At 47.2% G+C, this 23,404-nt stretch overlaps 1 protein-coding gene across 1 annotated transcript in view; it reads right to left on the bottom strand.

Annotated features, from left to right (window-relative positions):
* Positions 1–23,404, bottom strand: part of LOC144168639 (uncharacterized) — a 42,319-nt gene that overhangs the window by 17,830 nt on the left and 1,085 nt on the right. The window contains exons 3-7 of the mRNA XM_077697584.1: positions 17,844–18,083; positions 15,993–16,085; positions 12,041–12,235; positions 4,540–4,643; positions 1,283–1,492 (exon numbers count right to left, since the gene is read on the bottom strand). Coding sequence (XP_077553710.1) covers positions 1,283–1,492; positions 4,540–4,643; positions 12,041–12,235; positions 15,993–16,085; positions 17,844–18,083 — 842 coding nt within the window. The remainder of the gene's footprint in view (positions 1–1,282; positions 1,493–4,539; positions 4,644–12,040; positions 12,236–15,992; positions 16,086–17,843; positions 18,084–23,404) is intronic.

The raw sequence follows: 23,404 nt of genomic DNA, 5'->3' as shown, positions 1-23,404 counted from the left end.
ATCAATGTATAGTGAAGAAAACAAACCGAAAAATCTTTAGCATTAGAACTTGAGTTCTTTTTGTCTTTTTGCTTAAGCCACTGCGCGTGCCGAGGACGCTCGACAGTCCCCGCAAGGCACGCGCTCACGAACGCCGCGCATTTTTCTTGGTATTTTTTTCCTGCAACGGCGAACTTACTGCATATACAACAGCTCCACTGTTAAAATGCACATTCATCGCATTCTTCGAACAAGTAAAGCCGGCATTTAAAAAAGGGCTAGACTGGCTGCGACGAGAAATATTACTGTTGGCAGTCGTTCGGGAAACTGTGCATTTACTCATCTAGAGCGACGTTTTTTTTTTTTTTTTTTTTTCGACAAAACCAAGTTCATAGTTCCGCTTTCCTATATGAGGCACACACCCCGGTGCAAAAATATTTTAATGCCGCTAAAGCTGCATCATTGAATTACACCGCTATTTGGAGCGTGCAGAGGCCTGGGGCCGAGAATTTCGTTGTTTTAAACGCGTACGCGTTGATATACGGAGGCAACGAGGAAACCCTTTTGTGCGTCTGTAATGCGTGATGTATCACACTTTCAGTGCTTCAGGAAATGCTGTTAATAGAAGGACCTGGGATCTTTATATTTTCATTTAAAAACGCCTACATGTCGCCTAATAAAATGTTTCCCCAGCTTTGTAGTCGTGCTCAGATTAGAAGTCGATTTTAAGGGAGTCGGGTGTATAACGTTCCGTACGTGTATACATGGAGCCTCAACGAAGTATTTAATGAAATGCTCTGGGACCTTCATACTTGGCCATTAGACTGCCTATACTGTATTTAAACTAAAGCAGCGTAGAAAACCCGGCTAGTTGGTACAGATTCATCTTCACAGCGCACAAATAACGGGACAAGATGATAACACTGTACAAGCGCTGAACCAAAACTACAAATGTTTTATTGAAGATACACAACTATAAAGCCATCGAAGGTATAAAACAAAGAGAAAAACTTGACACATGAGCAGGCGCACGTTTTCATGCACCGCTCTCATAAAGATATGCAAATTCTGCATCTAAAAGCGACGAAGACGGAACGCAACAATTAAATTGTGTTCCCAGCAATGTAATTGTTTACAGCGGTGAAGCCAACTTTTAAGGGGCGCTGTTAATGGCGAAGCTTTGTTACCTTATGCATAACTCGACAATTCCATCTTGAGATTTCTGAATTTTTAATCAGTCAGACCAGCAATAATCCGAGGTGCATCATCAGACAGACGGGATGAATACCAGGTCCTCTCTTTATTGTTTGCTGCCGATAAGAGTGTTGACCTCGGCTTCGTCCATGTTCACCAAGCGTGCCGTTTCCCAGAAGAAGCGCTCGCAGCGCCTCTTGTCGGCCGCCTGCCTGCTGATCCACGCTCGTCGGCAGTCCGAGAAGTAGTGGCCCGTCTCCTTGGACAACTTCGGCTCCACCGCCAAGTAGATGGACGTCTGGGCGCCTTCATCAGCCGTCTGCAAGGCAGAATATTCCGCGTTTCCCGCGAGCCGCGAACCAATCAAGTTTGTTCTAGAAACGCCGGAATGTGACACCGAAACATATTTCGCTCCTTACACTTTCACGAATGTTTAAACCTTAGGTTAGCTCACCCGAGGATACGAGGCGATGCATGCTGGTAGACTACCGGCTAGTTTGGGACACTTGGGATCGTTAAATATGCGTTGAACATCTCACACGCTGGGATTGTTTTTTTTTTTTTTTTCTTCTTCTTTCGGCTCATCATTCTTACAACCTTCTAAGAGTGATGACTGCTTCGATGGAATGCAAGAGATGGGGAATTACTGCATAAAATGTAACAAATCACAAAACATTCAGAGCACTCTTGCCACTGTGAAGATAGAAGGCTAGCGAAGCTGTATTGGTGCAGACAGGAATCCCACAATATTTACAACTTCACAGTGAACTAATTAATTATGACAAGTAATTGAAACTGGAAGAGATCACAGAATCGTCTTTATAGGTAATATCTGTATAATGTATTACGGCATAGTCTTGATAAAGCAAGAGGCACGCCCTCTTCGTGAGTCATGCTCCTTCCGTAGACGGCCATGTATTACAGCGGAGGGGAATTCATGTAATGTTTAAAATTTCAGTGTGAGCGCTAACACAACATAACAAGTAAATAGAACTCGTCGCAATGATAGACTCGTTGTAGGCGCCAATGTTAGTATAATTTTTTTTCAAGATATTTGCATACTATTGAGAGCTTCAGAGCATTCTACACTAGCTATGGCGAGGAACATTTTTATTCTACGTGACTCTGTCCACGGACGCAGGTTTAGGTGGAACGTAGCCGTATACAGCTTCGCTGTGAAATAATGTGGAGCCTTTTGGCACAAACCAGACAGAGAGACAGAAACAGAGAGAAATATAATGACCGGAAGGGTTAGCTCCAACCTATAAAGGAGCGGGCTACTCCAAACGTTGGAATAATAAAAACGTACAATGGTTGTCTTAATCAACCACAAGTTAAGAATAAGTACATTGAAAGAGCCACGGCTGAAGATCATAGGCACACTCAGTAAACCACGTTATGTGTACAGTACTTATGTTGTCATACAGCAGTAATTTTCCAATAATATACAGCATGTGCTGCCCGAACGTCTTGGTGGAGACGCATAACAAGGTGCTCCGGCGTGAAATTCAGAGTTGAACACTTTGGCGAAGATAAAAGACTGCGTTATCTCGAAGAAATGATGCCGCCACCGCGTGAAAGTCAAAACAGAGGACGCGCAAGTAATCTGCACTACAGATTTTTTTTTTATTCGTTAAGTATTGGTGATATATCCGCATGTCCTAGAATGTGCTGCACATCCGCAGTTTGATCGTCCTGTCGACTGCGCCAATGGAATCTTCACTATTCCAGCCCAGTGATAAGAAGACTGCCCCCAGGGCGAAAAGTTGAAAAGGTCTATACGCAACTAGAGTTAGCACAGAAACTACTGTTATTTGATTGATTGATTGATTGATTGATTGATTGATTGATTGATTGATTGATTGATTGATTGATTGATTGATTGATTGATTGATTGATTGATTGATTGATTGATTGATTGATTGATTGATTGATTGATTGATTGATTGATTGATTGATTGATTGTAGGGTTTAACGCGCCGACGCAATGCAGGCGATGAGGCGGGCCGTAGTGGAGGGCTCCATATTAATTTTGGCCACCTGGGGATCTTTAACGGGCTCCGAAATGTTGCCCACACGGGTGTTTTTGCTTTTTGCCTCCGCCAGAAAAGCGGCCGCCGCGGCCGGCAGAAATTAATGTCACATTCCTTTCTAGGCAATATGAACAAGCTGTGGTTCCGGTTGCATTCAAAGTTCTCTGAGGAGCCGGAACATGACCGAAAAAAAAATTGCTTTGACCGGTAACTGAAGCTAATGGGCAGCCGAGTAAGGCTCCTAACTCCACTTTTAATGAAGCTAAACAGGAACTTCAAGTGCATATCTTGTCATTAAAGGAAAATAACTTAGATGTTTCATGTTTTAAAAACTTTTGGTTCTACCTCGATATTTGGGAGGAGCGATCTGGGAGAGAAAGCTTAAAAGAGCACCTAATTATTAAACCCGCCGCGGTGGCTCAGTGGCTAAGGCGTTGCGCTGCTGAGCACGAGGTCGCGGGTTCGATTCCCGGCCGCGGCGGCCGCTTTTCTGATGGAGGCGGAAAGCAAAAACGCCCGTGTGTTCGAGATTTCGGCGCACGATAAAGATCCCCAGGTGGTCAAAATTAATCCGGAGCCCTCCAGTACGGCGCGCTTCATCGCCTGCGTTGCGTCGGCGCGTTAAACCCCACCATCAATCAATCAATCAACCTAATTATTAAAACAAGAACGCTGCTTATATAAAATAAAATAGGTATTGTGGTTTGAGCACGCTCAATGTGCTCAAACGATAATAATATGCGAAAAATTTGCTGGCATTTCAGCTGTGGATCATTGGGTTCTTTTAGGCGCTTGCTTACAATTTTGCTATCTTGCGCATTCACAGTCAGCTCAATGTTTTTTCTTTTTATCGGGTACATCAACACATAGTGCCCGTTGTACCGGAAATGTGTATTACAGCCGCTCTTCTATCATCCGCTTTGCCGATTTTCTGTAGTTACGTGGGCTGTCTTCGATTAGCAATTGCCTACTCGGCATAGAGACTACCGAAGTCGCAACTATGCAATGTGGATTAGAATTAGAGACAGCTGGGCGAGTTGAAATGGGTTCATATTCAAAGTTTAACTGCGCGAAAGACGGATACAAGAAATGACACGGACGAGCGCAGAGCACGCACTGCGCTCGTCCATGTCCTTTCTTGTATACGTCTTTCGCGCAGTTAAATTTTGAGTATGCAATGTAGCTAGAAAGTTAAAACGTAAGATTGGGCGAGTTGGTACATATCCGTAGTAACAGCGCTAACGACACGAGACAAAAAGAAGAGAGGTTGACTAGAGAGGTTGACAGCATTGCTTCAGTTGGACTTTAAGATGTCATATATCAGGGCAGGCACCTTTCCGGCGATAGACAAAAGTAAGTTGAAAAGCAGTCCGCCTGGAGAGTTCGTGGCGATATTCGTCTTCACGTCCCCAGGATGCACGGCGTTCACTGTCACACCTGCGAGCAGCATGGAAATAGGGCATCAGCATACAATCATTTCTGCCAAACCGCATCCGCGCGGCAGTTTTCTGCGATGCCTGAAATTCCTAAATAACCTGTTAACGCCGCTTAGCTACCATAAACAGGCATTCGCCCAGTGGGTACTATAGGAGCAGCTGTTATTCCTGCCCTGCCCTACTCCCCTCCGTGTTTTATGAAAGGGATAACATCCTTCGCTAGTCCTGATCTCGAGAACCAAGGCCTCTGCCACTGGCTCCCTACTGCTCCAATCCCTGGTTAACCGAATCCGTCCTAATTACCCCTCCGTTTGTTATGCGGCACAGAATGTCCATCCTTCACGTGACGACCACGTCGACAAAGACAATGATGATGATGAAGGTGGGGGAAGTATGATGATGCTGATGATGGCAGTGATCATGAGGATGATGATTACCAGGGCTCTTCCTTCGTATAGGGGTGCCGGTTTGACACATATTGACTGGGCGTTTTTTTTCCCAGCCTCAACCCCGGTACCCACGATTTCATCTCATTAGCTCTAATCTCCTCTTTACTAGTCTACTGCGCATGTGCAAATTTGAGGCAGAAAATTCTCTATGCTATTTTGATCACTAGTTCCTGCCAACCGCTTTTAACTTTAATGTGCCTACCTCATACCGCCTTTATAATAGGGTAACGGAAATATTTCACATCATGAACCTTTAGCACTATCATTTATGGTGGACACACGGTACGTAGCATTCTCCAAATTCGCTAACCGGTTGTCTGTAATTGCACTTAAGTAGTCTGGTTTTGCTACTAGCGGTTATTTGGAGGAATTGGTACGAACCCAGAATGACATAAAAAGGCTTCTCTTCAAGAAAGCATGTACCAGAGAAATAGGCGAGATATGTATATAGCTTTCTGCCTCAGGTAAGTACCAGAGCAGCCTACTTGCTTTTCTGCTGCAGCCACTACCATCACAAAGCGCATATCCACGGGAAGGAAGACAAGGTGGGGAGACACCGAAATATTGATGTTGAGGATGGTGCGGGCTCCCGCGAGGTATGCTAGTCATATTGTCACGTGGCCAAAGACGACGCAGTTGTCTTCAAGGAAAACAAGTTTATCGGAGCGAACTTGTGCTCCCCTAACATCTCAAAAGAATACAGAGGCAGTGAAGCAGCGGTCAACAAATTGACTTGCGCAGGCGAATGTCGTCGAAAGGAATGCCGCGACGTCTACTCTGCAGGCTTTTATCTTTCGGCGCGAGTGCTTCTGGAACCGTCGATTAACATCAAGAACATTGTAGATCATATAAGATTATTCTGGGCTAGTGACGTTAAGACAAAACAGTCTGATTATCTGAATGAGACAGCCCTTGCGGCATAAAAATAAAGAATCAAAGACGCGCTTTGCTTGGGACACAGATAACAGAGCCGGGCTTGGCCGGGCAGTAAAAACATACAATAAATAAACAAATCAATACGTGGTTCACGGCATTACCCCCCCCCCCCCTCTAAGAGTGCATCGACCCGATGCTAAAACAAAAGACAATGCAAACAAACAACAACAAAGTCCGTGATCTTGCATAGTAAGGTTTCAAGCGAACCACGTGGACGACTTCGGGCCGCGTGCGTCGTCGTGATGTTCCAGAATCACTATTGGGGATCACCTCGTAGGTGAGTTGGCCGACACGTCGTAGAATCTGGTAGGGTCCGAAATACCGTCGCAGGAGCTTCTCACTGAGTCCGAGCCGTCGGATAGGAGTCCAAATCCAAACACGATCCCCTGGGTGGTACTCGGCGTCTCGGCGTCGGAGGTTGTAGCTACTGTGTTGTACGCAAAGGTGACATACGGTAGCACATCGTCCCAAGTCTTATGTTCAACGTCCACGTACATTGACAGCATATCCGCGATTTTCTTCTTGTTCAGGCGTTCCGTTAGTCCGTTCGTTTGGGGGTGGTACGCCGTCGTTCTTCGGTGATCCGTGTTGCTGTAGCGTAATATCCCTTTCGTCAGTTCCGCAGAAAAGGCCGTTCCGCGGTCCGTGATTAGGACTTCCGGGGCTACATGTCGCAGCACAACTTGGCTTATAAAAAACTTTGCCACTTCTTGTACAGTCTCCCTCGGAAGAGCGGCGGCCTCTGCGTAGCGCGTCATGTAGTCTGTCGCTACGACAATCCACTTGTTTCTGGATCGGGATGTAGGGAACGGGCCCAGAAGGTCCATTACAATCTGTTGGAAGGGCCTCGATGGGACGGCGATCGGCTGCAGAAATCCGGCGGGTCTCGTCGGTGGCGTCTTTCGTCGCTGGCAGTCACGGCAGCTCCGGACGTAGTGGGTGACGTCGGATGTAAGGCGAGGCCAGTAGTACTTCGCCTTGATTTTTCCAAGAGTGCGGGCTGTTCCGAGATGTCCGGAAGACGGGTCGTCGTGGCACGCTTCCAATATTTCGTCGCGAAGGTCTGCCGGGATGACAAGAAGATAATTTGTTTTGGTTCCGGGGCTGAAATTCTTCTTCACGAGAGCGGAGTTTTTCAGGCTGAATGCTGGTAGGTTGCGTTTTAAGGTCCTAGGCACGGCGACGTTGCATCCTTCGAGGTAGTCGATTATGACGCGTAAGTTGGGGTCGGCACGCTGCTGGGCGGCTAGGTCGCTCTCCGTCACGACTCCGAAGAACGCGCTGTCCTCATCGGAGTCTTGTGGTGGTGGGTCGGCGGGAGCGTGGGACAGGCAGTCGGCGTCGGAGTGTTTCCTGCCGGATTTATAGACTACTTGAACGTCAAATTCTTGCAGGCGCAAGCTCCACCTTCCAAGACGGCCAGAGGGGTCCTTCAAATTTGCGAGCCAACACAGCGCTGGTGGTCTGTCACAACCTTGAACGGTCTTCCATGCACGTATGGGCGAAATTTCGAAATGGCCCATATAATCGCGAGGCACTCTTTCTCAGAGGCTGAGTAGTTAGTTTCTTCTTTGGACAGACCGCGGCTTGCATAGGCGATTACTTTTTCGCACCCGCTTTGCTTTTCTACGAGGACGGCACCCAAGCCTATATCACTGGCGTCCGTGTGCATTTCCGTTTCGGCGTTTTCTTCGAAATGCGAGAGCGCGGGCGGGCTTTGCAGGTATTGTTACAGCTCGCAGAATGCTTTTTATTGGGCATTTTCTCAGCTGAAAGTGGTGCCATCTTTCGTCAAGCGCGTGAGTGGCTCTGCAATGCAAGCGAAGTTTGCGACGAAGCGCTGGTAGTATGCGCACAGTCCCAGAAATCTCCGCACGCCCTTCTTATTTCTCGGTCTTGGGAAGTTCGCTATGGCTGAAGTTTTCGCCGGGGTCAGGCCGGACTCCCGCAGCACGACATGGCACAAAAACTTGAGTTCCTCGTATGTAAAGCGGCCCTTTTCAGGCTTCAGCGTTAACCCCTACGTACGGATGGCCTCGAGTACAGACTGCAACCTTGCAAGGTGTTCGTCGAAAGTCCGGGAGAATACCACAACGTCGTAGAGGTATACGAGGCAGGTGTGCCACTTCAGGCCAGCTAGCACAGTGTCCATGACACTCTGAAACGTTGCTGGCACCGTGCATAGCCCGAACGGCATCACCTTGAACTCGTATAGGCCGTCCGGGGTTATAAATGCAGTCTTCTCTCGGTCTCTCTCGACCACTACCATTTGCCAGTAGCCTGTCTTCAGATTCATCGATGAGAAGTACTTCGCGTGGCAGAGGTGGTCTAGGGCGTCATCGATTCGTGGCAGGGGTTACACGTCCTTTTTGGTGATCTTGTTCAACTGCCAGTAGTCAACGCAGAACCTCAGTGTGCCGTCTTTTTTCTTCACGAGTACGAAAGGAGCAGCCCAGGGGCTTTTCGATGGCTGTAGAATGTCGTCGCTGAACATGTCCTCGACTTGTGTCCAGATGGCTTATCGCTCGTGCGAAGACACGTGGTACGGTGACTGTCGGGTAGGTCGGGCTCCATCTTCGGTTATAATTCGGTGCTTCGCTAGGGGTGTCTGACGTACTTTTGAGTTCGACGAAGAACACTCGCTGTATCGACGCAGCAAATCCAATAATTTGTCCCGATTTTCTTGCGCCAGCGCCGGCTTCACGTCGGAAGGATGCGGCAGCTTGAAAGCATGTGCGCGTGCGCATTCAAATCGGCAACCGCGATCACGTCACTTGAATCTTGCGTTTCTTCGATGAACGCAATTTCAGCGCCCTTGTTTAGATGCTGGTACTCCTCAGTGAAATGAGTGACCAAAACATGGTATTGGCGTTGTTTAAAGCTCGCAATGCCTCTTGCGACAGAGACACCGCGGCCGAGAAGCAACCCTTTGTCACTCTCTATAATACCTTCTATGTCCGGAGCAGCCTCTTCACAGTAGACGGCGACCATCAAGCTTGCGCGAGGTGGCAGGGTAACATTATCGTCGGCGATCCTTACAGCAGCACGGTGTTCGGGGTTGGGCTGCGGCGTCGTGGAGTGATCGCAGGCAAAAGTTATCGACTTGGTCTGTGGGTCAATTATTGCGCCATTGTCCGTCAAAAAGTGCATTCCGAGAATTACGTCGCGGGAGCAGTTAGGCAAAATGACACACGCCGCAGAGTACGTTGTGCCGTCTATGGGGACGCGCGATGTGCACGTTTCACTTGGCGTCACGAGGTTGCCTCCTGCTGTGCGTATGTGCGGACCGTCCCATCTGGTCATAACTTTCTTCAGTTTAGACGCAAATGGTCCGCTCATTACCGAATAGTCAGCTCCCGTGTCTATAAGGGTGACTACATTAAAGCCGTCGATGGACAGCTGAACGTTGGACGCCGCTTTCCTCGAGTTTCGGGTGCGTCGGGGCGTCGTATCTCGGCTTGTACGTGTTGACCGTCGAGCAGTATGCGTCGTCGTCTTCGTCGTATTCTCAGCGGCAGGATCGGTCATGTCGGGTACGCGTCGCGCCGTTTTGCTGTCGTCGTGTTCTGGAGTTACGTCAGGGTTAGATTGGGTCGTCGGGGTGAGGGCATGTCGTGAATCATGGTATTCAGCGAGTCGCTGCGTCGTTGGAGGGTTTTCATTTTTCCGCGGTCGTGCAACTTTACCTCCAGAAGTTGTTGCTTTTAGTTTCCCCCGCGTGCGCGGGGGGACTTTCCACGTGAGAAGTCAGCAGTGCTCCGATGGTTCGGTGACTGATACCGGTACGGCGACGGTGAACGGTTAAAGCGGGCTGGTCCTCGGTTGGTGTTGGAGAGGTATTCTTCGATCTCAGCAGGGCGCTGGCCGTATCGAGGGCGTGGGGCGTTGACGGAGAACCCTCGCAAACCGAGCCTCTTGTAGGGACAGCGACGGTAGATGTGGTCGGCCTCTCCGCAGTGGTAGCACAGCGGGCGATTATCGGGCGTTCCCCACACGTCGGTCTTCCTTGCCGTCTGGTTTCGGGCTACCGGAGGTCGGGCGAGCGACAGTAGGCGGCTGTACGGTGGGTCCTGTTGGCGACGTGTTGGAGCAGGGTGGGGTTGGCGAACTGCCGCGGAGTAGGACATAGCTTGTGGCTCGTGGGGTACTTCGGATGGCGTAGAAGTTCCCAACGCTTGTTGCACTTCTACCCTAATCACGCCGGTAAGGGAAGCGACGTGAGGCTGCGGCGGCGTGGGGAGAAGTTTCCGCAGCTCTTCTCTCACTACTGCGCGGACGCTTTCGCGTAGGCTATCAGCCGGAATCCGCATGTTGTCGACGTAGTTCGCATTGGCCGCGCCAACAACGTTGCGGTCGTACTGCTTAGCACGCATTTCGTGAACCTTCTTAATCGTGCTGGCTTCAGTCACGAATTCGGCGATGGTTTTGGGCGGGTTGCGGACAAGTCCAGCAAACAGTTCCTCCTTCACACCGCGCATCAAGAAGCGTAACTTCTTTTCTTCCGTCATTTCGGGGTCCGCGCGGCGAAATAGTTGCTTCATCTCCTCAACGAAGATCACGACCCCTTCGTTGGAGTGTTGCGTGCGCATTTCAAACAAAAGCGCGGCTCGTTCTTTCCGCACAACGGTGGCGAATGTTTTGAGGAACTCCCTTTTAAAGAGAGTCCAGTCGGTTAGGGAGCTTTCATGGTTTTCAAACCACGTTTGGGTCGTATCTTCTGAGTAGAAGAAAACATGGAAGAAAGTTTCTTCGTCATCCCACCTGTTAAAGATGCGGACGCGCTCCACTTTCTCCAACCAATCATTAGGGTATTCTCGGGGATCCGCGGAAGGATGGTGGTTCCCGGGGCTGGTCATGGTGGTGCTGGTCATGGTGCCTGCTTTGATCATGGTGGTGGTCACGTCGTCTTCTTTCTTCACTTTATCCGGAAGGAGCCCAAACTCCGGCTGAAGATCTTGCTGTCGGCGGCTGGCACGAGTTGGACTTTCTTGTCGGCTTGACGAGGGCGTAGGGTGAATTTACCTAGCACCTCACCAGATGTCACGTGGCAAAAGACGACGCAGTTGTCTTCAAGGAAAACAAGTTTATCGGAGTGAACTTGTGCTCCCCTAACAACTCAAAAGAATACAGAGGCGGCGAAGCAGCGGTCAACAAATTGACTTGCGCAGGCCAGTGTCGTCGAAAGGAATGCCGCGACGTCTGCTCTGCAGGCTTTGATCTTTCGGCGCGAGTGTTTCTGGAATCGTCGATTTACATCCAGAACATTGTAGATCAGAGAAGATTATTCTGGGCTAGTGACGTTAAGACGAAACAGTCTGTTTATCTGAATGAGATAGCCCTTGCGGCATAAAAATAAAGAATGAAAGACGCGCTTCCCTTGGGACACAGATAACAGAGCCGGGCTTGTCCGGGCAGTAAAAACAAGCAATAAATAAACAAACCCATACGTGGTTCGCGGCAATATAAAATAACACTGGTGATGGTCTTAGATGTGAAATTAGGCTACTGCCCCCTAAAGTACTATAACCTTTCTGTGAGGACACGGCCTTAGCCATGTCGCATGGTTCGAATTACGGTGAACAGTGCACGGAATTTTTCACTTATGTAGTACAGGGGTTTGGAGTGAGGAAGAAATATGAACATGTAGCCCCAAGAACTTCTGTCTCTGGGTGTACCTTGCATTATATTTCACTGAGGATTTTACATTGAACTGAAGCCTGTGTTACATAGGGTCCACCCTGCAACTGATTGTCATTTCTGTTCATGCAATTGCACAAGGGTGTACTGATGGTCTTGTTGGTACATTTTAGCTACAAAAAGCAGCGCAGAAGACGGGACTAAGCAAGAAACGCCCAGAGCACGCAAGAAGCAGCGCCTCTGTTGCGTATTTCTTGCTTAGTCTCGACTTTCGCGCTGTTCTTGAAGCTGAGGTGATGTTAAAGCAACGTCCTAGCACTCGACGATTATGAAGTAGGAGGAACTGCATAGTGAAGGCAGTCGCGGAATGCGTTACCAGTGTGGCGCAGCTTGTGGGCCAGCGTGCGCGTGAAGGCCACCTGGCCGAGCTTGCTGCATGCGTACGAGGCAGTCGGGTGTCGCAAGGGGGTGTGGCCCCGCGCGAGCTGCTCCGGGTTCCGCAGCGTGCCCAGGTGGTGTAAGAGGGACGACACGTTGACCACGCGACTGGGGGCGCTCTTTCGCAGCAGTCCTGCACGAGCGGTGATGCAGCATCCGTTGCGATTACAGAGGAACACGTACAGTCTTTGTCAAAATTTTGTGGGCCAAGCCGGAAACGTGCGGGCTGCAAAAAATTCAATGAACAAGCTTACGTCCTGAACGAGGCTGAAACTTTTTAAGCAGGAAAAGCTAGAGAAAACACCTTTCTTTCTTACTGCCTGAAAATATTTTTGTCACATTTAAAGGTGAAGCCGATTTTTTGGATTCTTTGTGGCTTAGGATTGGCCCCCAAAATTTCGACACTGGATGTACGCTTCATCGTACGCAAAGGCAGCAAACGTACTCGACTCTCGATAATTCGAAGACGCTTAATTGAAATTTTCGGTTAATAAATTGGAAGTGATGCTCCGGTTCAGGCAGTTTTACTTGCAATTCAGTGGAAGCCATCGCTCCATAACTCGAAGCTAAAACCCATTATATCGGTTAATTGCATGTTACTTCGAATAAAAAACATCGAGGTGGCCGTAATTTCTCGATAAAATCCGATATTTCAAGCGCCGAAACACCGCCGCGCTCTGGTCTACGTCGGCACCGTAGCAACTCAGTCAGCTCCCCGTCGATAAAGCAGCAGTGCCGTTGAGACTCGCGCCAGCGTACGCCTGCCTCTCTCTTTTCAGTGCAGGACGCTTTACGGGCTCACCTTGTCGTCGTAGCTCGCTAACGGTCCATGCGACTGCCGGAATGAAGCGGCGCAGCGAGATAACGGACCCAAGTAGAGCATACCGGCGATAGGGAGTCACGCTGAGGCTTCAAAAACCCCGTGGTCTAAATAGCCATAACCGTTCAAACCTCCTGAACCACTGGCGCTTGTCTCCCCGTTACTTAGCGCAAAAAAGTTCAGGCAAAATATGTGTATATAACAGGCAGCCCCCGCGTTAATTTGGTTAGGAGCGCTGGTTGGGTTGGTTTGAAATGGCGCGTTCGAAATGCCGCAGAAAGGATCCAGCCGCGCAAGAAAAAAAATGGCGCGTTCGAAATAACGCAGAAAGGCTCCAGCCGCGCAAGAAAAAAAAATACGCGTTCGACATGACGCAAAAAGCTCCAGCATACGAAATTAAAGCAAGCGCAAAAGGAACAGAACTCCCGCTTGTGCAGTTTCAGGCAGAGGGCGCGCGAGCACTGCGAAGGCGGGAAATTTGAAATGCAGCAGTGAGCGGTTAACGGCGCTCCAACTTTCACTTCCAACATCCTTCACATTGAGTGGAATGGCTTTAAGTTTTTGGTGCTCAACCTTTGTTGTTGTGCGCAGCGCCGTGTGAGCAGTTTGCGTGGTGGGCCCTTCAGGCTTCGAATTTGGCGGTAAGTCTCAACTGTCAGAGAAACCCATATTGTACGCCCCAATTGGCGATTACAGTCGAGATTTCGAACAAAGTCGAGAAGGTAGATGTGTTGCTGACTAGTGAAAATGCAGTTCTTGTGCTCTATGTTTATTTGATAATTTCGTTAATTGGAAGTTTTTTGCGGTCCTCGTGGACTTCGTATTAACGGGAGCCTACTGTATATAAGGGCTCTCTATTGATTCAGACATCTTTAACTGAGGATAGCAATTAGAGCCTCCACCAGCTCCACAGGGGATAAGTCCTTGTCGAGGACCCTCAGGGCTGCTTCAAGGCCATCTCCTCGAGAAGTGTTCATTGGGCGAGAGGAGGCTGATGATCCACTCCCGAACAACCCAATTAACAATTTCTGAAGTTGTGCAACCGCCTATTTCACGGCCATACAGAGAATCACGGCCCGATTTCCATCGTATCAAGAAGACAATAAAAGAAACTGATTACACAGTGGCGTGTGACCGCTGGGGAATACTGCGGAAGCCAGCAATTACTCCGGACTCCAACGCAATCTAAGCCTGTCTGACGCTTCAACAATAGAATCGCCCCTGAAATCTCACAAAATAAGGCTTCCATCTGATGCATCGAAACGCTCTGCGACAATGTTTTATCCCGGTCTCTGTGCGCGTTCGTGAAAGCTATGCATGGTTGAAAAAGTTTATGGACGAAAACATAACTGCGATAAAACTAGCCAACGACATTCCGCGCATGTTTTTTCCCTCTAATTGAGAATTTTCACGCACCGACCGGAGAAAATGCTCTTAAATATTCGAGTATTTATTCACATAAATTCAATATTTTTTTTTCATCGAAGCGTTAGTTTTATTTCGTTTATCGCTCTTCATTTTGTCTTACCGTTCTTGATAAACAAGCCTGCTTGCCTCGCACTATACCAATATAAACTAAACTCAAGAGCGTTTCACAGTGAATACATAGCGCAGTTTTGCTTAGCTCAAGTGTAAATCGATGCATAGTAACCACCCCGCCGAGTGTCTTCGTCACAAAGTATGGCACTGTCTCAATCCATGGCATCCACTCTGTCGCTGGTCGGCATTTCTGCTTATTGCGACGACGCGCTATGTTTAAAGGTACAATAGTAATCCGTTCTAAGTTCCTCCAGCACGATTACCCGGTAGCCTAACATCAATTCTCTGGCGAAAACTTTGACCAAAAAATGAATCTGCGGGCGTTGAGGAGGGTCTAAGCGTCTGTCTCTTATGATATCGTTGCGGAACACGCGGACATGGTAGATTCCTTCCTTTAAAAGCTTTTTCTGTATCTACTTTGTCTTTGAGAAATTATATGTCACCAGAATGAAGGGAGTCAAAATTACTGTGAACTCAAGGAGCCATAAATTATGGTTTCCGTAGACACCTCTGTCTTCAGCGTAGGCGGGGAGACCATGTGCGCCGTTCCTACCGCGTGGAGGAAAACCCCGTCGTCACATTGGCGCCCATTTTCGCGTGAAGCCTCATTCGGGCGCCAGGCAAACAATGGCAGCCGTAGACGCGCGACAAACAAGTGTGCCAAAGCGAATTGGCCTTCCCGGCTGGAACAATACCTCGTTGGTTGTTCCCGCCCAAGGTCAAGTAGGGTGCCGCTAGCTAGTAATCCCCGACCTCTGCCTATTACGGACACTTCATTTTCTTTCTTTCGGGTGGCTGTGTCTCGCCAGATTGCCTGACAGCGCTTTCCTGCTCTTTTTATGCCCAAGGCCGATCGTTGATTGAACAAGAGAGATGTCGCTGTCCGTTGTTTGCTCAAAAAAGAAAACGCTGCAATCACGAAACTAGCAACGAAAGAACCGAGTAAAGAATAAGAAGGGTAGAAGTTTTGGTTGAAGGCTTTTAAACTGTTTTCACGGCACCCGTCGAGAGCAGGAAAATTGTTCCTTGTCAAGGAAGGAGGGACGCAGAATCTTGACCTGGTTTTGCGGCTCAGTACTTTAACTGGCGAGATTTAACCTTGTCATGCTCAACAGGAAAATTGTAGGCGGCCGCCCGAGTTCATTTCTCTCTCTCTCTCTCTCTCTCTCTCTCTCTCTCTCTCTCTCTCTCTCTCTCTTTCTGTGTACTTGCTAAGGAAACCTATCCATACTTCAGTCTCAATATTGACTGCAATAAAGGGCGAAATTAACGCTTCGTTACTGCTATTAGCATGTCAACCCATCAGTATATCTTCCGTCATATAAACGCTCAATAGCGCGACTTGTCGGACCATTTTTATGTGTCCGATAGGCTATAGCTATTCAGACGGGTAACAAATGACGCTAATCAGCATAAGCTGCTCGACGAATTGAGGCAATTTAGAAACTGACTCTCAAGAAACTTATTTCGCCATTTTTGACTGAATTATGACCAGCGAAGGCGTCAAGTATCAGTGTTAGACGATACTTACCGAGTAGCTTTATCGTCAGTAAGTAGTGACTGAGGTAATTGGACTGGTAGCCCAACTCGTATCCGTCTTCAGTCAGCTTTATCGTGTTGGAATCTACAACGAGAAGTAACCGTACATCTTATAAGCATCAAGAAGGACTTTTTAGGGAGTCATGCTTTCAAACAGAAAGCCTTTGCATGTTTGTATTTGGTTACTACGACGGGTGAGTACGCGCCAAGCAGTGATACGGCTTTTTTTTCTCAAACATGTTGCAAAAGGGGACAATTTCTACGCAGCTATACATAAAATGCGCGACCTCTCATTAGTCTGGGAACATACTGTGATGAACAAGCAGCCATAAGGTGAACATGATGTCACCTGTAGATGTAAAATATAAAAAGCTACGCCGGAGTAAAACTTCTTTATGCTGTGCAGCGCTGGTAAAGCGAGAGAGACGGCTTGTTTGAGGACGGCTGCGTGTATGGTATAGCTGTTGAGTATAGCTTTTCGAGTATGGGTGTGTGGCTGACATTATCAAATGCCCCTTTGAAATCTAGGGGCATTATGGCTTTCTGGTGGTCCCGGGGGGCTTTAAATATGACCTTTTCTTTAAACTGAAGAAGGATGCCCTGGGTAGAAAGATGACGGCGAAATCCACACATGGTATGAGGAAAGATATAGAAAGCAAGCGAAGGTGCCCCAACTGAATACAGAAAAAGCATCATAAACAAATCAACCTGTCTCAATAAAACTCCACAAACGTTTCCCCGCATTACGTACCAATAACGAATCTGCGAAATATTGTCCTTTAATATTTTTTGTGCACGTGCCCCTGGCTTTACGGTTGAGGTCACATGCAACTCATAATGATGATGTCGTAGCGGCGCTCTGTTGTTGAAGGTGATTGCGGGCGGTGCATATCGTTACGTTGGTGCTTTATACCGTCAATACTGGATGCAATATCAAAATAAAAGCCCACTTTCTAAACTGTGAAGTATACACGAACGAATACAACCCGATGTCCGCCTCAAAAAGCTGCTCACCTTGTACTCATACTCAGTACTTTAAAACATTATCCTCTCAAGGACCAAATACAGACTTTTCGTAGAATGATGTTCCACGAGCAGCGACCCTTTGCCTTGAGGACTAACGTAGCGAGAAAACTTTGACGAAATCTTAAAGATTCGTGTTTACTGAGTCACCAAAAATTGCTACCCATGGAGTTACGCCTGATGGCCTTCAACTATCTGAAAGCAGTATAATCATATCTTATTCGCGCTATTAAGCACAAAGCAATGTTCTAAGGTTTATGGTAACTTCAGCAAGACAATTTACAAAATAACTAATATTTTGTGAGCCCTAAGCCACGAGAGAATATGAAAGTCGAGAAATGTTGGGCGGGATTTTTGATGCACAGAAAATATTATAATAACATTTCCTGTAGAATATGCTGCAGACTTATTAAAAATTGCGTTATCTCTTTAATCCAAGCCAAGTCTTGGAAATATGGTAAAGTGGGAAGTACTGTCCCAAACCCGAAGTTTATTACTCAATCACACTCAATAGTGTCGAAATAAGCCCCCCCCCCAAAAAAAAAAAAAAAAAAAACAGGCGATGTTTTTTTTTTTTTTTTGAAGTGCATTACTGCAGACCGCTGGAAGGCATGGTCCAGTCGCCACACCCGCGACTAATAAGTCACTGTTGACGAAATTAAAGTTTGCATCCATCCATTCATCAAGCGAATTATAGCCGCACAGTTTGGCCGGCTATTTCTTCTGTTATTGACAGTTAAGGGAGACGGTCACGTTTTTACTTCGCGAAAATCCTCAAAAGAGCGGACTTCCGCACGTGCAACTTTCGAACGACTCGAACCTGCTACAACGCCAGCGTTGTTTATGAGCACATCCAGGCGCGGTTCGGATTTTAGGATGTCGTCGCAGAAGTCGTTCACGGACTTGAATGACGCCAGGTCAAGCTGCTTGACCACCACCACTTGTCGAGTCTCCTGGAATATCTCCTCGGCGGCTCGCTTAGCCCGCTCCATGTTGCGGCAGGCGAGAATGACACGAGCTTTGCGTCTCGCCAGCTCCGTTGCTGTGGCCTTGCCGATGCCTGCGCGGGGAACAAAGATTGACTCGAAACCTCAGTCACTGCTGCCAAAATAGGTACTAAAAATTACACTTATCGCAAGGTCTGGTTGCAACTTATTTTATTCTGCAATCGCGCATTTTTCGGTACCCTTTCATCTGCAGAAGACAGTGTGCACGTTATACAAAGCCCACCCCCTTCCCCTGTCTCTTTAAACTCTGCCGTCCATGCAGGTTGTAGTTTTATTTAATTGTGTATCTATTCATTTATTATATTATTTATATTGTATTATTTATACCATATTGTATATATATATATATATATATATATATATATATATATCACAGCCAAAATTCACTAATAAAGCTCCCAAATGAACAGGTTTCCCTTGGGTTTGCTCAATGAATGCTAAGCATATCTTGGCTTGATTATACAGTATTCGCCATAACTGTGTTCTTGAGCCCAAAGACGCGGGTTCGGTTCCGGCCGCTGTGGCTGCTTTTCTTATGGAAGCGAACAGCGACAACGCCAGTGTGTCGAGATTTCGGTACAAGGTAAAGATTCCCGGGTCATTAAAATTAGTTGAGAAACATCCACTGCGGCACTGATAGCTCAGGTGTAGTTTCGGCGCTTTAAACGCCCTAAATCTGAAACTGCTTGCTAATTTGCGTCGCTTCAAGGAAATGACGCTGTGGGCATCAACTTCCGCAAAGTTCTTCTACGCCATTGCTCTCCACAAGTATGTTGGCATTCCTGATCTCGCGACTCTCCAATCGGAAACAAAATTTTCCTTCGAACGTAAAAAAATAAAATTGTGAATGCTTCCGCGATGAACCATGATGCAATATTCTTCATATTAGTCACATTATAATGAGAGGTACATTATTCTCTGCAACCGTATACAAACAGCTACTTTCCATTTACATATCTGCACGACCTCCAACGATTGTAGCACTAAGAAGACATGCGTTCGTAAATAAGCTTATGAAACTAGATAGCATACTGACAGCCCTAATTCAAAATAACGCATGTTTGCTCACATGTGATATTCTCGTCTGTGGGACCTAAAATGACAAATAAAGGTTTTGCATTTCAGTTTTCAATATAAAAATTTGACATCTATAAAATTCCGCATAGCCATGTGCATCAAGGATTAAAGGGACACTGAAGTGAATTTGTCAAGCTCCCGTTTTTGCTTGCACTGCGTAGACTGGCTCAAATTAGCACACTTTTCATCGTTTATCCGGTTGACAAATCGGTAATTATTTTACAAAGCGCGAAAGAAGAAAAACTACCATGCGCGGTTTGCGGCGGCCGCACCAACTAAGGCTGTGACGTTGAGAGGAGGGGCGCCGTGATTGGACGATGCCCAAGGTTAGCAATCAAACAAGTTTCGGTTTCGGTTTCGGTTCTGTAAAACATAACCAGTGGCGTTGTTGGATGGGCATTCTCAATATCTCAGTAATCATCGTACCGCGCTTCTGCCATGTTGGCGGCTGTAAAATGCACAAGATAAGCCTCCCAGGACGGCTTGTAGTCGTAGCATTCACTAGCCGAGACCTACGCAGTGCATGAACGCCCTCCGCGTACCCGCAGACGCCCAAATGTCATGCGCTTTTCCCCCATATTTGGAGCTTGCCTCCCTCATGCCTGTATCGTAAAAAGCGTGTTCGCACCAGGCCAAGGGTCTGTTCATTCTGGCCTGTGCCCACTGCCTGCAATCAGTCGGTGCTTATGGCAACAGCACGCCAACGAGAAGTCGCTAGCGCGCCAGTGCCAGCCTGCGCGTGTTTTGTGAACTAGTTCGTGTAGACATGAACGTTGCGGCCCAAAAAAAGGTGAACTCAATATAGAAAATATCGGCGGAAAACATAAAAGTTAACTTACAAAAAAAAAAAAAAAAAAAAAAAAAAGCACATACCCGCGGGGATTCGAACTCGTGACTTGCAAAATATCTGCGATGAACTGCATAACGCCTCAGCCCACTCGGCCACGAAGCGGGATCCGCAGGCCTTCTTAATATAGGGTATATATTGCACAACCGGTTTACACTTTTATTTAGTTTTGGCATTTCAAGCAGCTTAGGTGACTATTTGTTGTACTGCGCTCGTGCAGTAAGCGTCGCCCGAGTTTTCACAGTAGCTCACGTCTAGCAATTGCATTTCGTAGACGGAAAAGCGTTCGCAGATGCGTAGTCGTGCTGCTGACCGCTGTTCTTGTTCGCCCAGCGCAAAAAAGTGCTTCCCGCGCCCTAGTTTTACGCTGTACGGTAAAAATATCAGTTGATTTTATTTATTTAGTACCTATATTAACTTCGCTGACTCTTCTCCCGCCTTCAAGAGGCCTTATATTTTCCTACTGGCGTACCAGTCAGCGAAGCGTCGCATGTGCGCTTGTGCAGCGCCTGTGTGAAGCGACCTTGACTTGGAGCTAGATACAGTGTACAAACAAACCAAGTAAAGAAAGGCACATTCTTCCATTCACAAACGTGTCCTGGCTTCGTTTCAACTAAGCGAACGAATTGCGACCAAGCAATTTTTTTTAACCTCCTTGATTGCGACGACCCGCCGGCGGCCGGCGGACGAAACGCTGGGCCGACTGACTCTGTCTGAAGGCCGGGGAGCCGTGCAGTAGCGCAGCCAGCCAATTGCCACCTGATCCCCTCCTGACGTCACACGAAAACGCCACAGAAAATGGGCGAGCGTAAAGAGAGGAGGACAGCATTTTCGAATTAGTTTTTCTACTAAATAAAATCGCGTAAACGCGCCTAGAGTGGTCGAAACATGGCCTGGGGACTCCGGACTACAATTTGCGCTAGTAATCCCGCAATGTTTACATATCACTTCAGTGTCCCTTTAAGAAGCAGTGGAATTTAGACTTACGTTATGTACAGTTCTACGGTTAAACTCCGTAAGCATAGCGGTATAAAGACAACAGAGGAATAGCACATGTGGTGTGACCTAAAATGACAAACAAGTGACTTGCATTTGTGGTTTGAATATAAAAATTTGACATCTATAAAACTCCCCATTGCAATGTGCATCATGGATTAAGGAGCAATGGAATTTCGACTTAATACCCCTGTCACACGGGCACTTTCAATCGCGATTGAGTCGATCCGGATCGAGCTCAATCCGGATCGGGCACCTGCTACACGGCAGTTTCAATCGCGATCGAGCTCGATCCCGCTCGAACTCAATCCTGGTTTCTCAAGCGCGATCGAGGCTTCCAAGCGCGATCGAACGAAAGCGGCGATACTCTCGTCCCCGCTCAGTAATGGCACAGAATGTGACAACTTCAACTAACGCCACAAATTGTGTCAAATAACTTGACCCAAATAAGCGTGAGGTAATATTTACATAGTTACGTATACCTACGACCGCGCGAAGTTACCAGACGCCGGCCGCAAGTACATGGTTAGCGCCATCTGGCGAACACGAGCGCAACCCGTGCAACTTCTCAATCGCGATTGAAACGTGCCGTGTAGCAGCGGCAGTACGTCGAGCGCGCTCTAAAACTCGATCGCGATTCACTTCAATCGCGATTGAAAGTGCCCGTGTGACAGGGGTATTAGTTATGTAAAACTTGTACGGTTTTACTCGATGAGCATTGCGGAAAAAAAGATCATAAAGGAATGGCACATGTAGCGTGACCTAAAATGAGAAACAAGTGTCTTGCATTTCTGTTTTAGATATAAAAATTTGACATTTATGAAATTCCACATTGCAATCCGCATCGTAGATTAATTTAGGAGCAATGGAATTTCGGCTTAAGTTATGTAAACGTTGTATGGTTGAACTCGGTAAGCATTGCGAAACAAAGACAACAGGGGAATGGCACATGTAGTGTCACCTAAAATCGCAAACACGCGTCTTGCATTTCTGTTTTCGATATCAAAACTTGACATTTATAAAATTGCACACGGCAATGTGCATCATGGATTATGTAGCAATAGAATTTCGACTTAGGTTATCTGTTGTGTGGTTGAACTCGGTAAACATTGCGGAATAAATACAACAGGAGAATGAACACAGCAATGTGGCCCCAGAGAAACGCGAAGTAGACTGAACACTAAATGGTTGATGGCAAAAAAAATTTCGAAATAAAAAAATTGTATTAGACTGATGAGGTATAGGTGTGTGCGAATATCATTTAATTAAGAACGCCGTCTTGCTGCAGCCGGCATTGAACGGCTGTTTCTGGTCTCAATGAATGTGATTGTGATAATTTGCGGGGGGGGGTAGAAATTATCGTGTAGTCGCGCGTATATGTGTATATATTGCACCTCTACGTTACCATAGGTTTCCATTATTGATAAATGTGGTGAAGATTATGTGTCTTTCGGTTATTTTAACATCATTTTGTAAATATGTGGAGAACCGTTCAGCTCAGATCTCGTAGATGTAAAATTTTTCGTGTCAGATTTTACAACAAGCCTTATTTTCTCCTAAGACTTCTGGAATTTCTAACGCGAAAGTGCTTTGGAAACACAGATTGACTAGGCATTTTATCGATCAATAAATGTTATGCCTGCACCATCCGCTTCCCCAAATCAATCATTTCTGCCACAGGTATACGGGCATGAAGGCGTGCGTGACGTTAGGCGTACTAGAACTCAAGTGTGTGCCGTATTTGACACTTCCGAAACTCTTTAACGGCAAGCGTTGTGTGGTATGTCATATTTGGTCGGAGTCGCTGAACGGGACACCTGATTGGAAGTCACCTTCTCTCTCTCTCTCAAGAATAACAAGATCATCATCACCATAATAATAATTCGTCATCATCCTGATCTTGTCCACTGCCGGACAAAGGCTTCTCCCAACGATTTCCGTCCGCGTCTATCATAAGCAAGCCAAGTCCATTGTTTGCCTCGAAATTTTCTAGTTTTTCCAGTCCTGTAATTTTCAGTCCTAGTTAAAGCACAATCGAGGGCTGGCTTACACACATTTGTCCCAGCTTAGCGATGTGGTAAGCCTCTACCACCTCTCGGGCCGTCGTATCTTTATGCGCAAACAACACTTTCGGTTTTCTAAAATCCGGATAGCACCGGATGGCGCAGGTTTTTCAATGCTTTGAAAGGTGCGCCTGCGCATCCTTTTTAATACTATTGCTGTGTTTCATTAGGTGCACATTCAGACATTTCCCGGTTTGGCCGATATACTGACTCCCGCACATCAACGGAACACTGTAAACAACCCTCGTGCAACACTGAACAAATGGGTCATTGTGGTTAACACCGCAACCACAGGGCCTAATCGCTACAGAGACTTCTCGCCTTTCAACCGCCCTTCTATTGGCAGTCACCCTGCGGATAATCCATCTGCTGTCCCTCATAGGCTTGGTGC

The sequence above is a fragment of the Haemaphysalis longicornis genome, unplaced genomic scaffold (assembly GCF_048455015.1).
Source record: "Haemaphysalis longicornis isolate Haplotype H1 unplaced genomic scaffold, Haemaphysalis longicornis Haplotype H1 scaffold_2, whole genome shotgun sequence".
Lineage (NCBI taxonomy): Eukaryota > Metazoa > Arthropoda > Arachnida > Ixodida > Ixodidae > Haemaphysalis > Haemaphysalis longicornis.
Note: the sequence above shows the minus strand (reverse complement) of the source record. Positions and strands in the feature narration are given on the sequence as shown.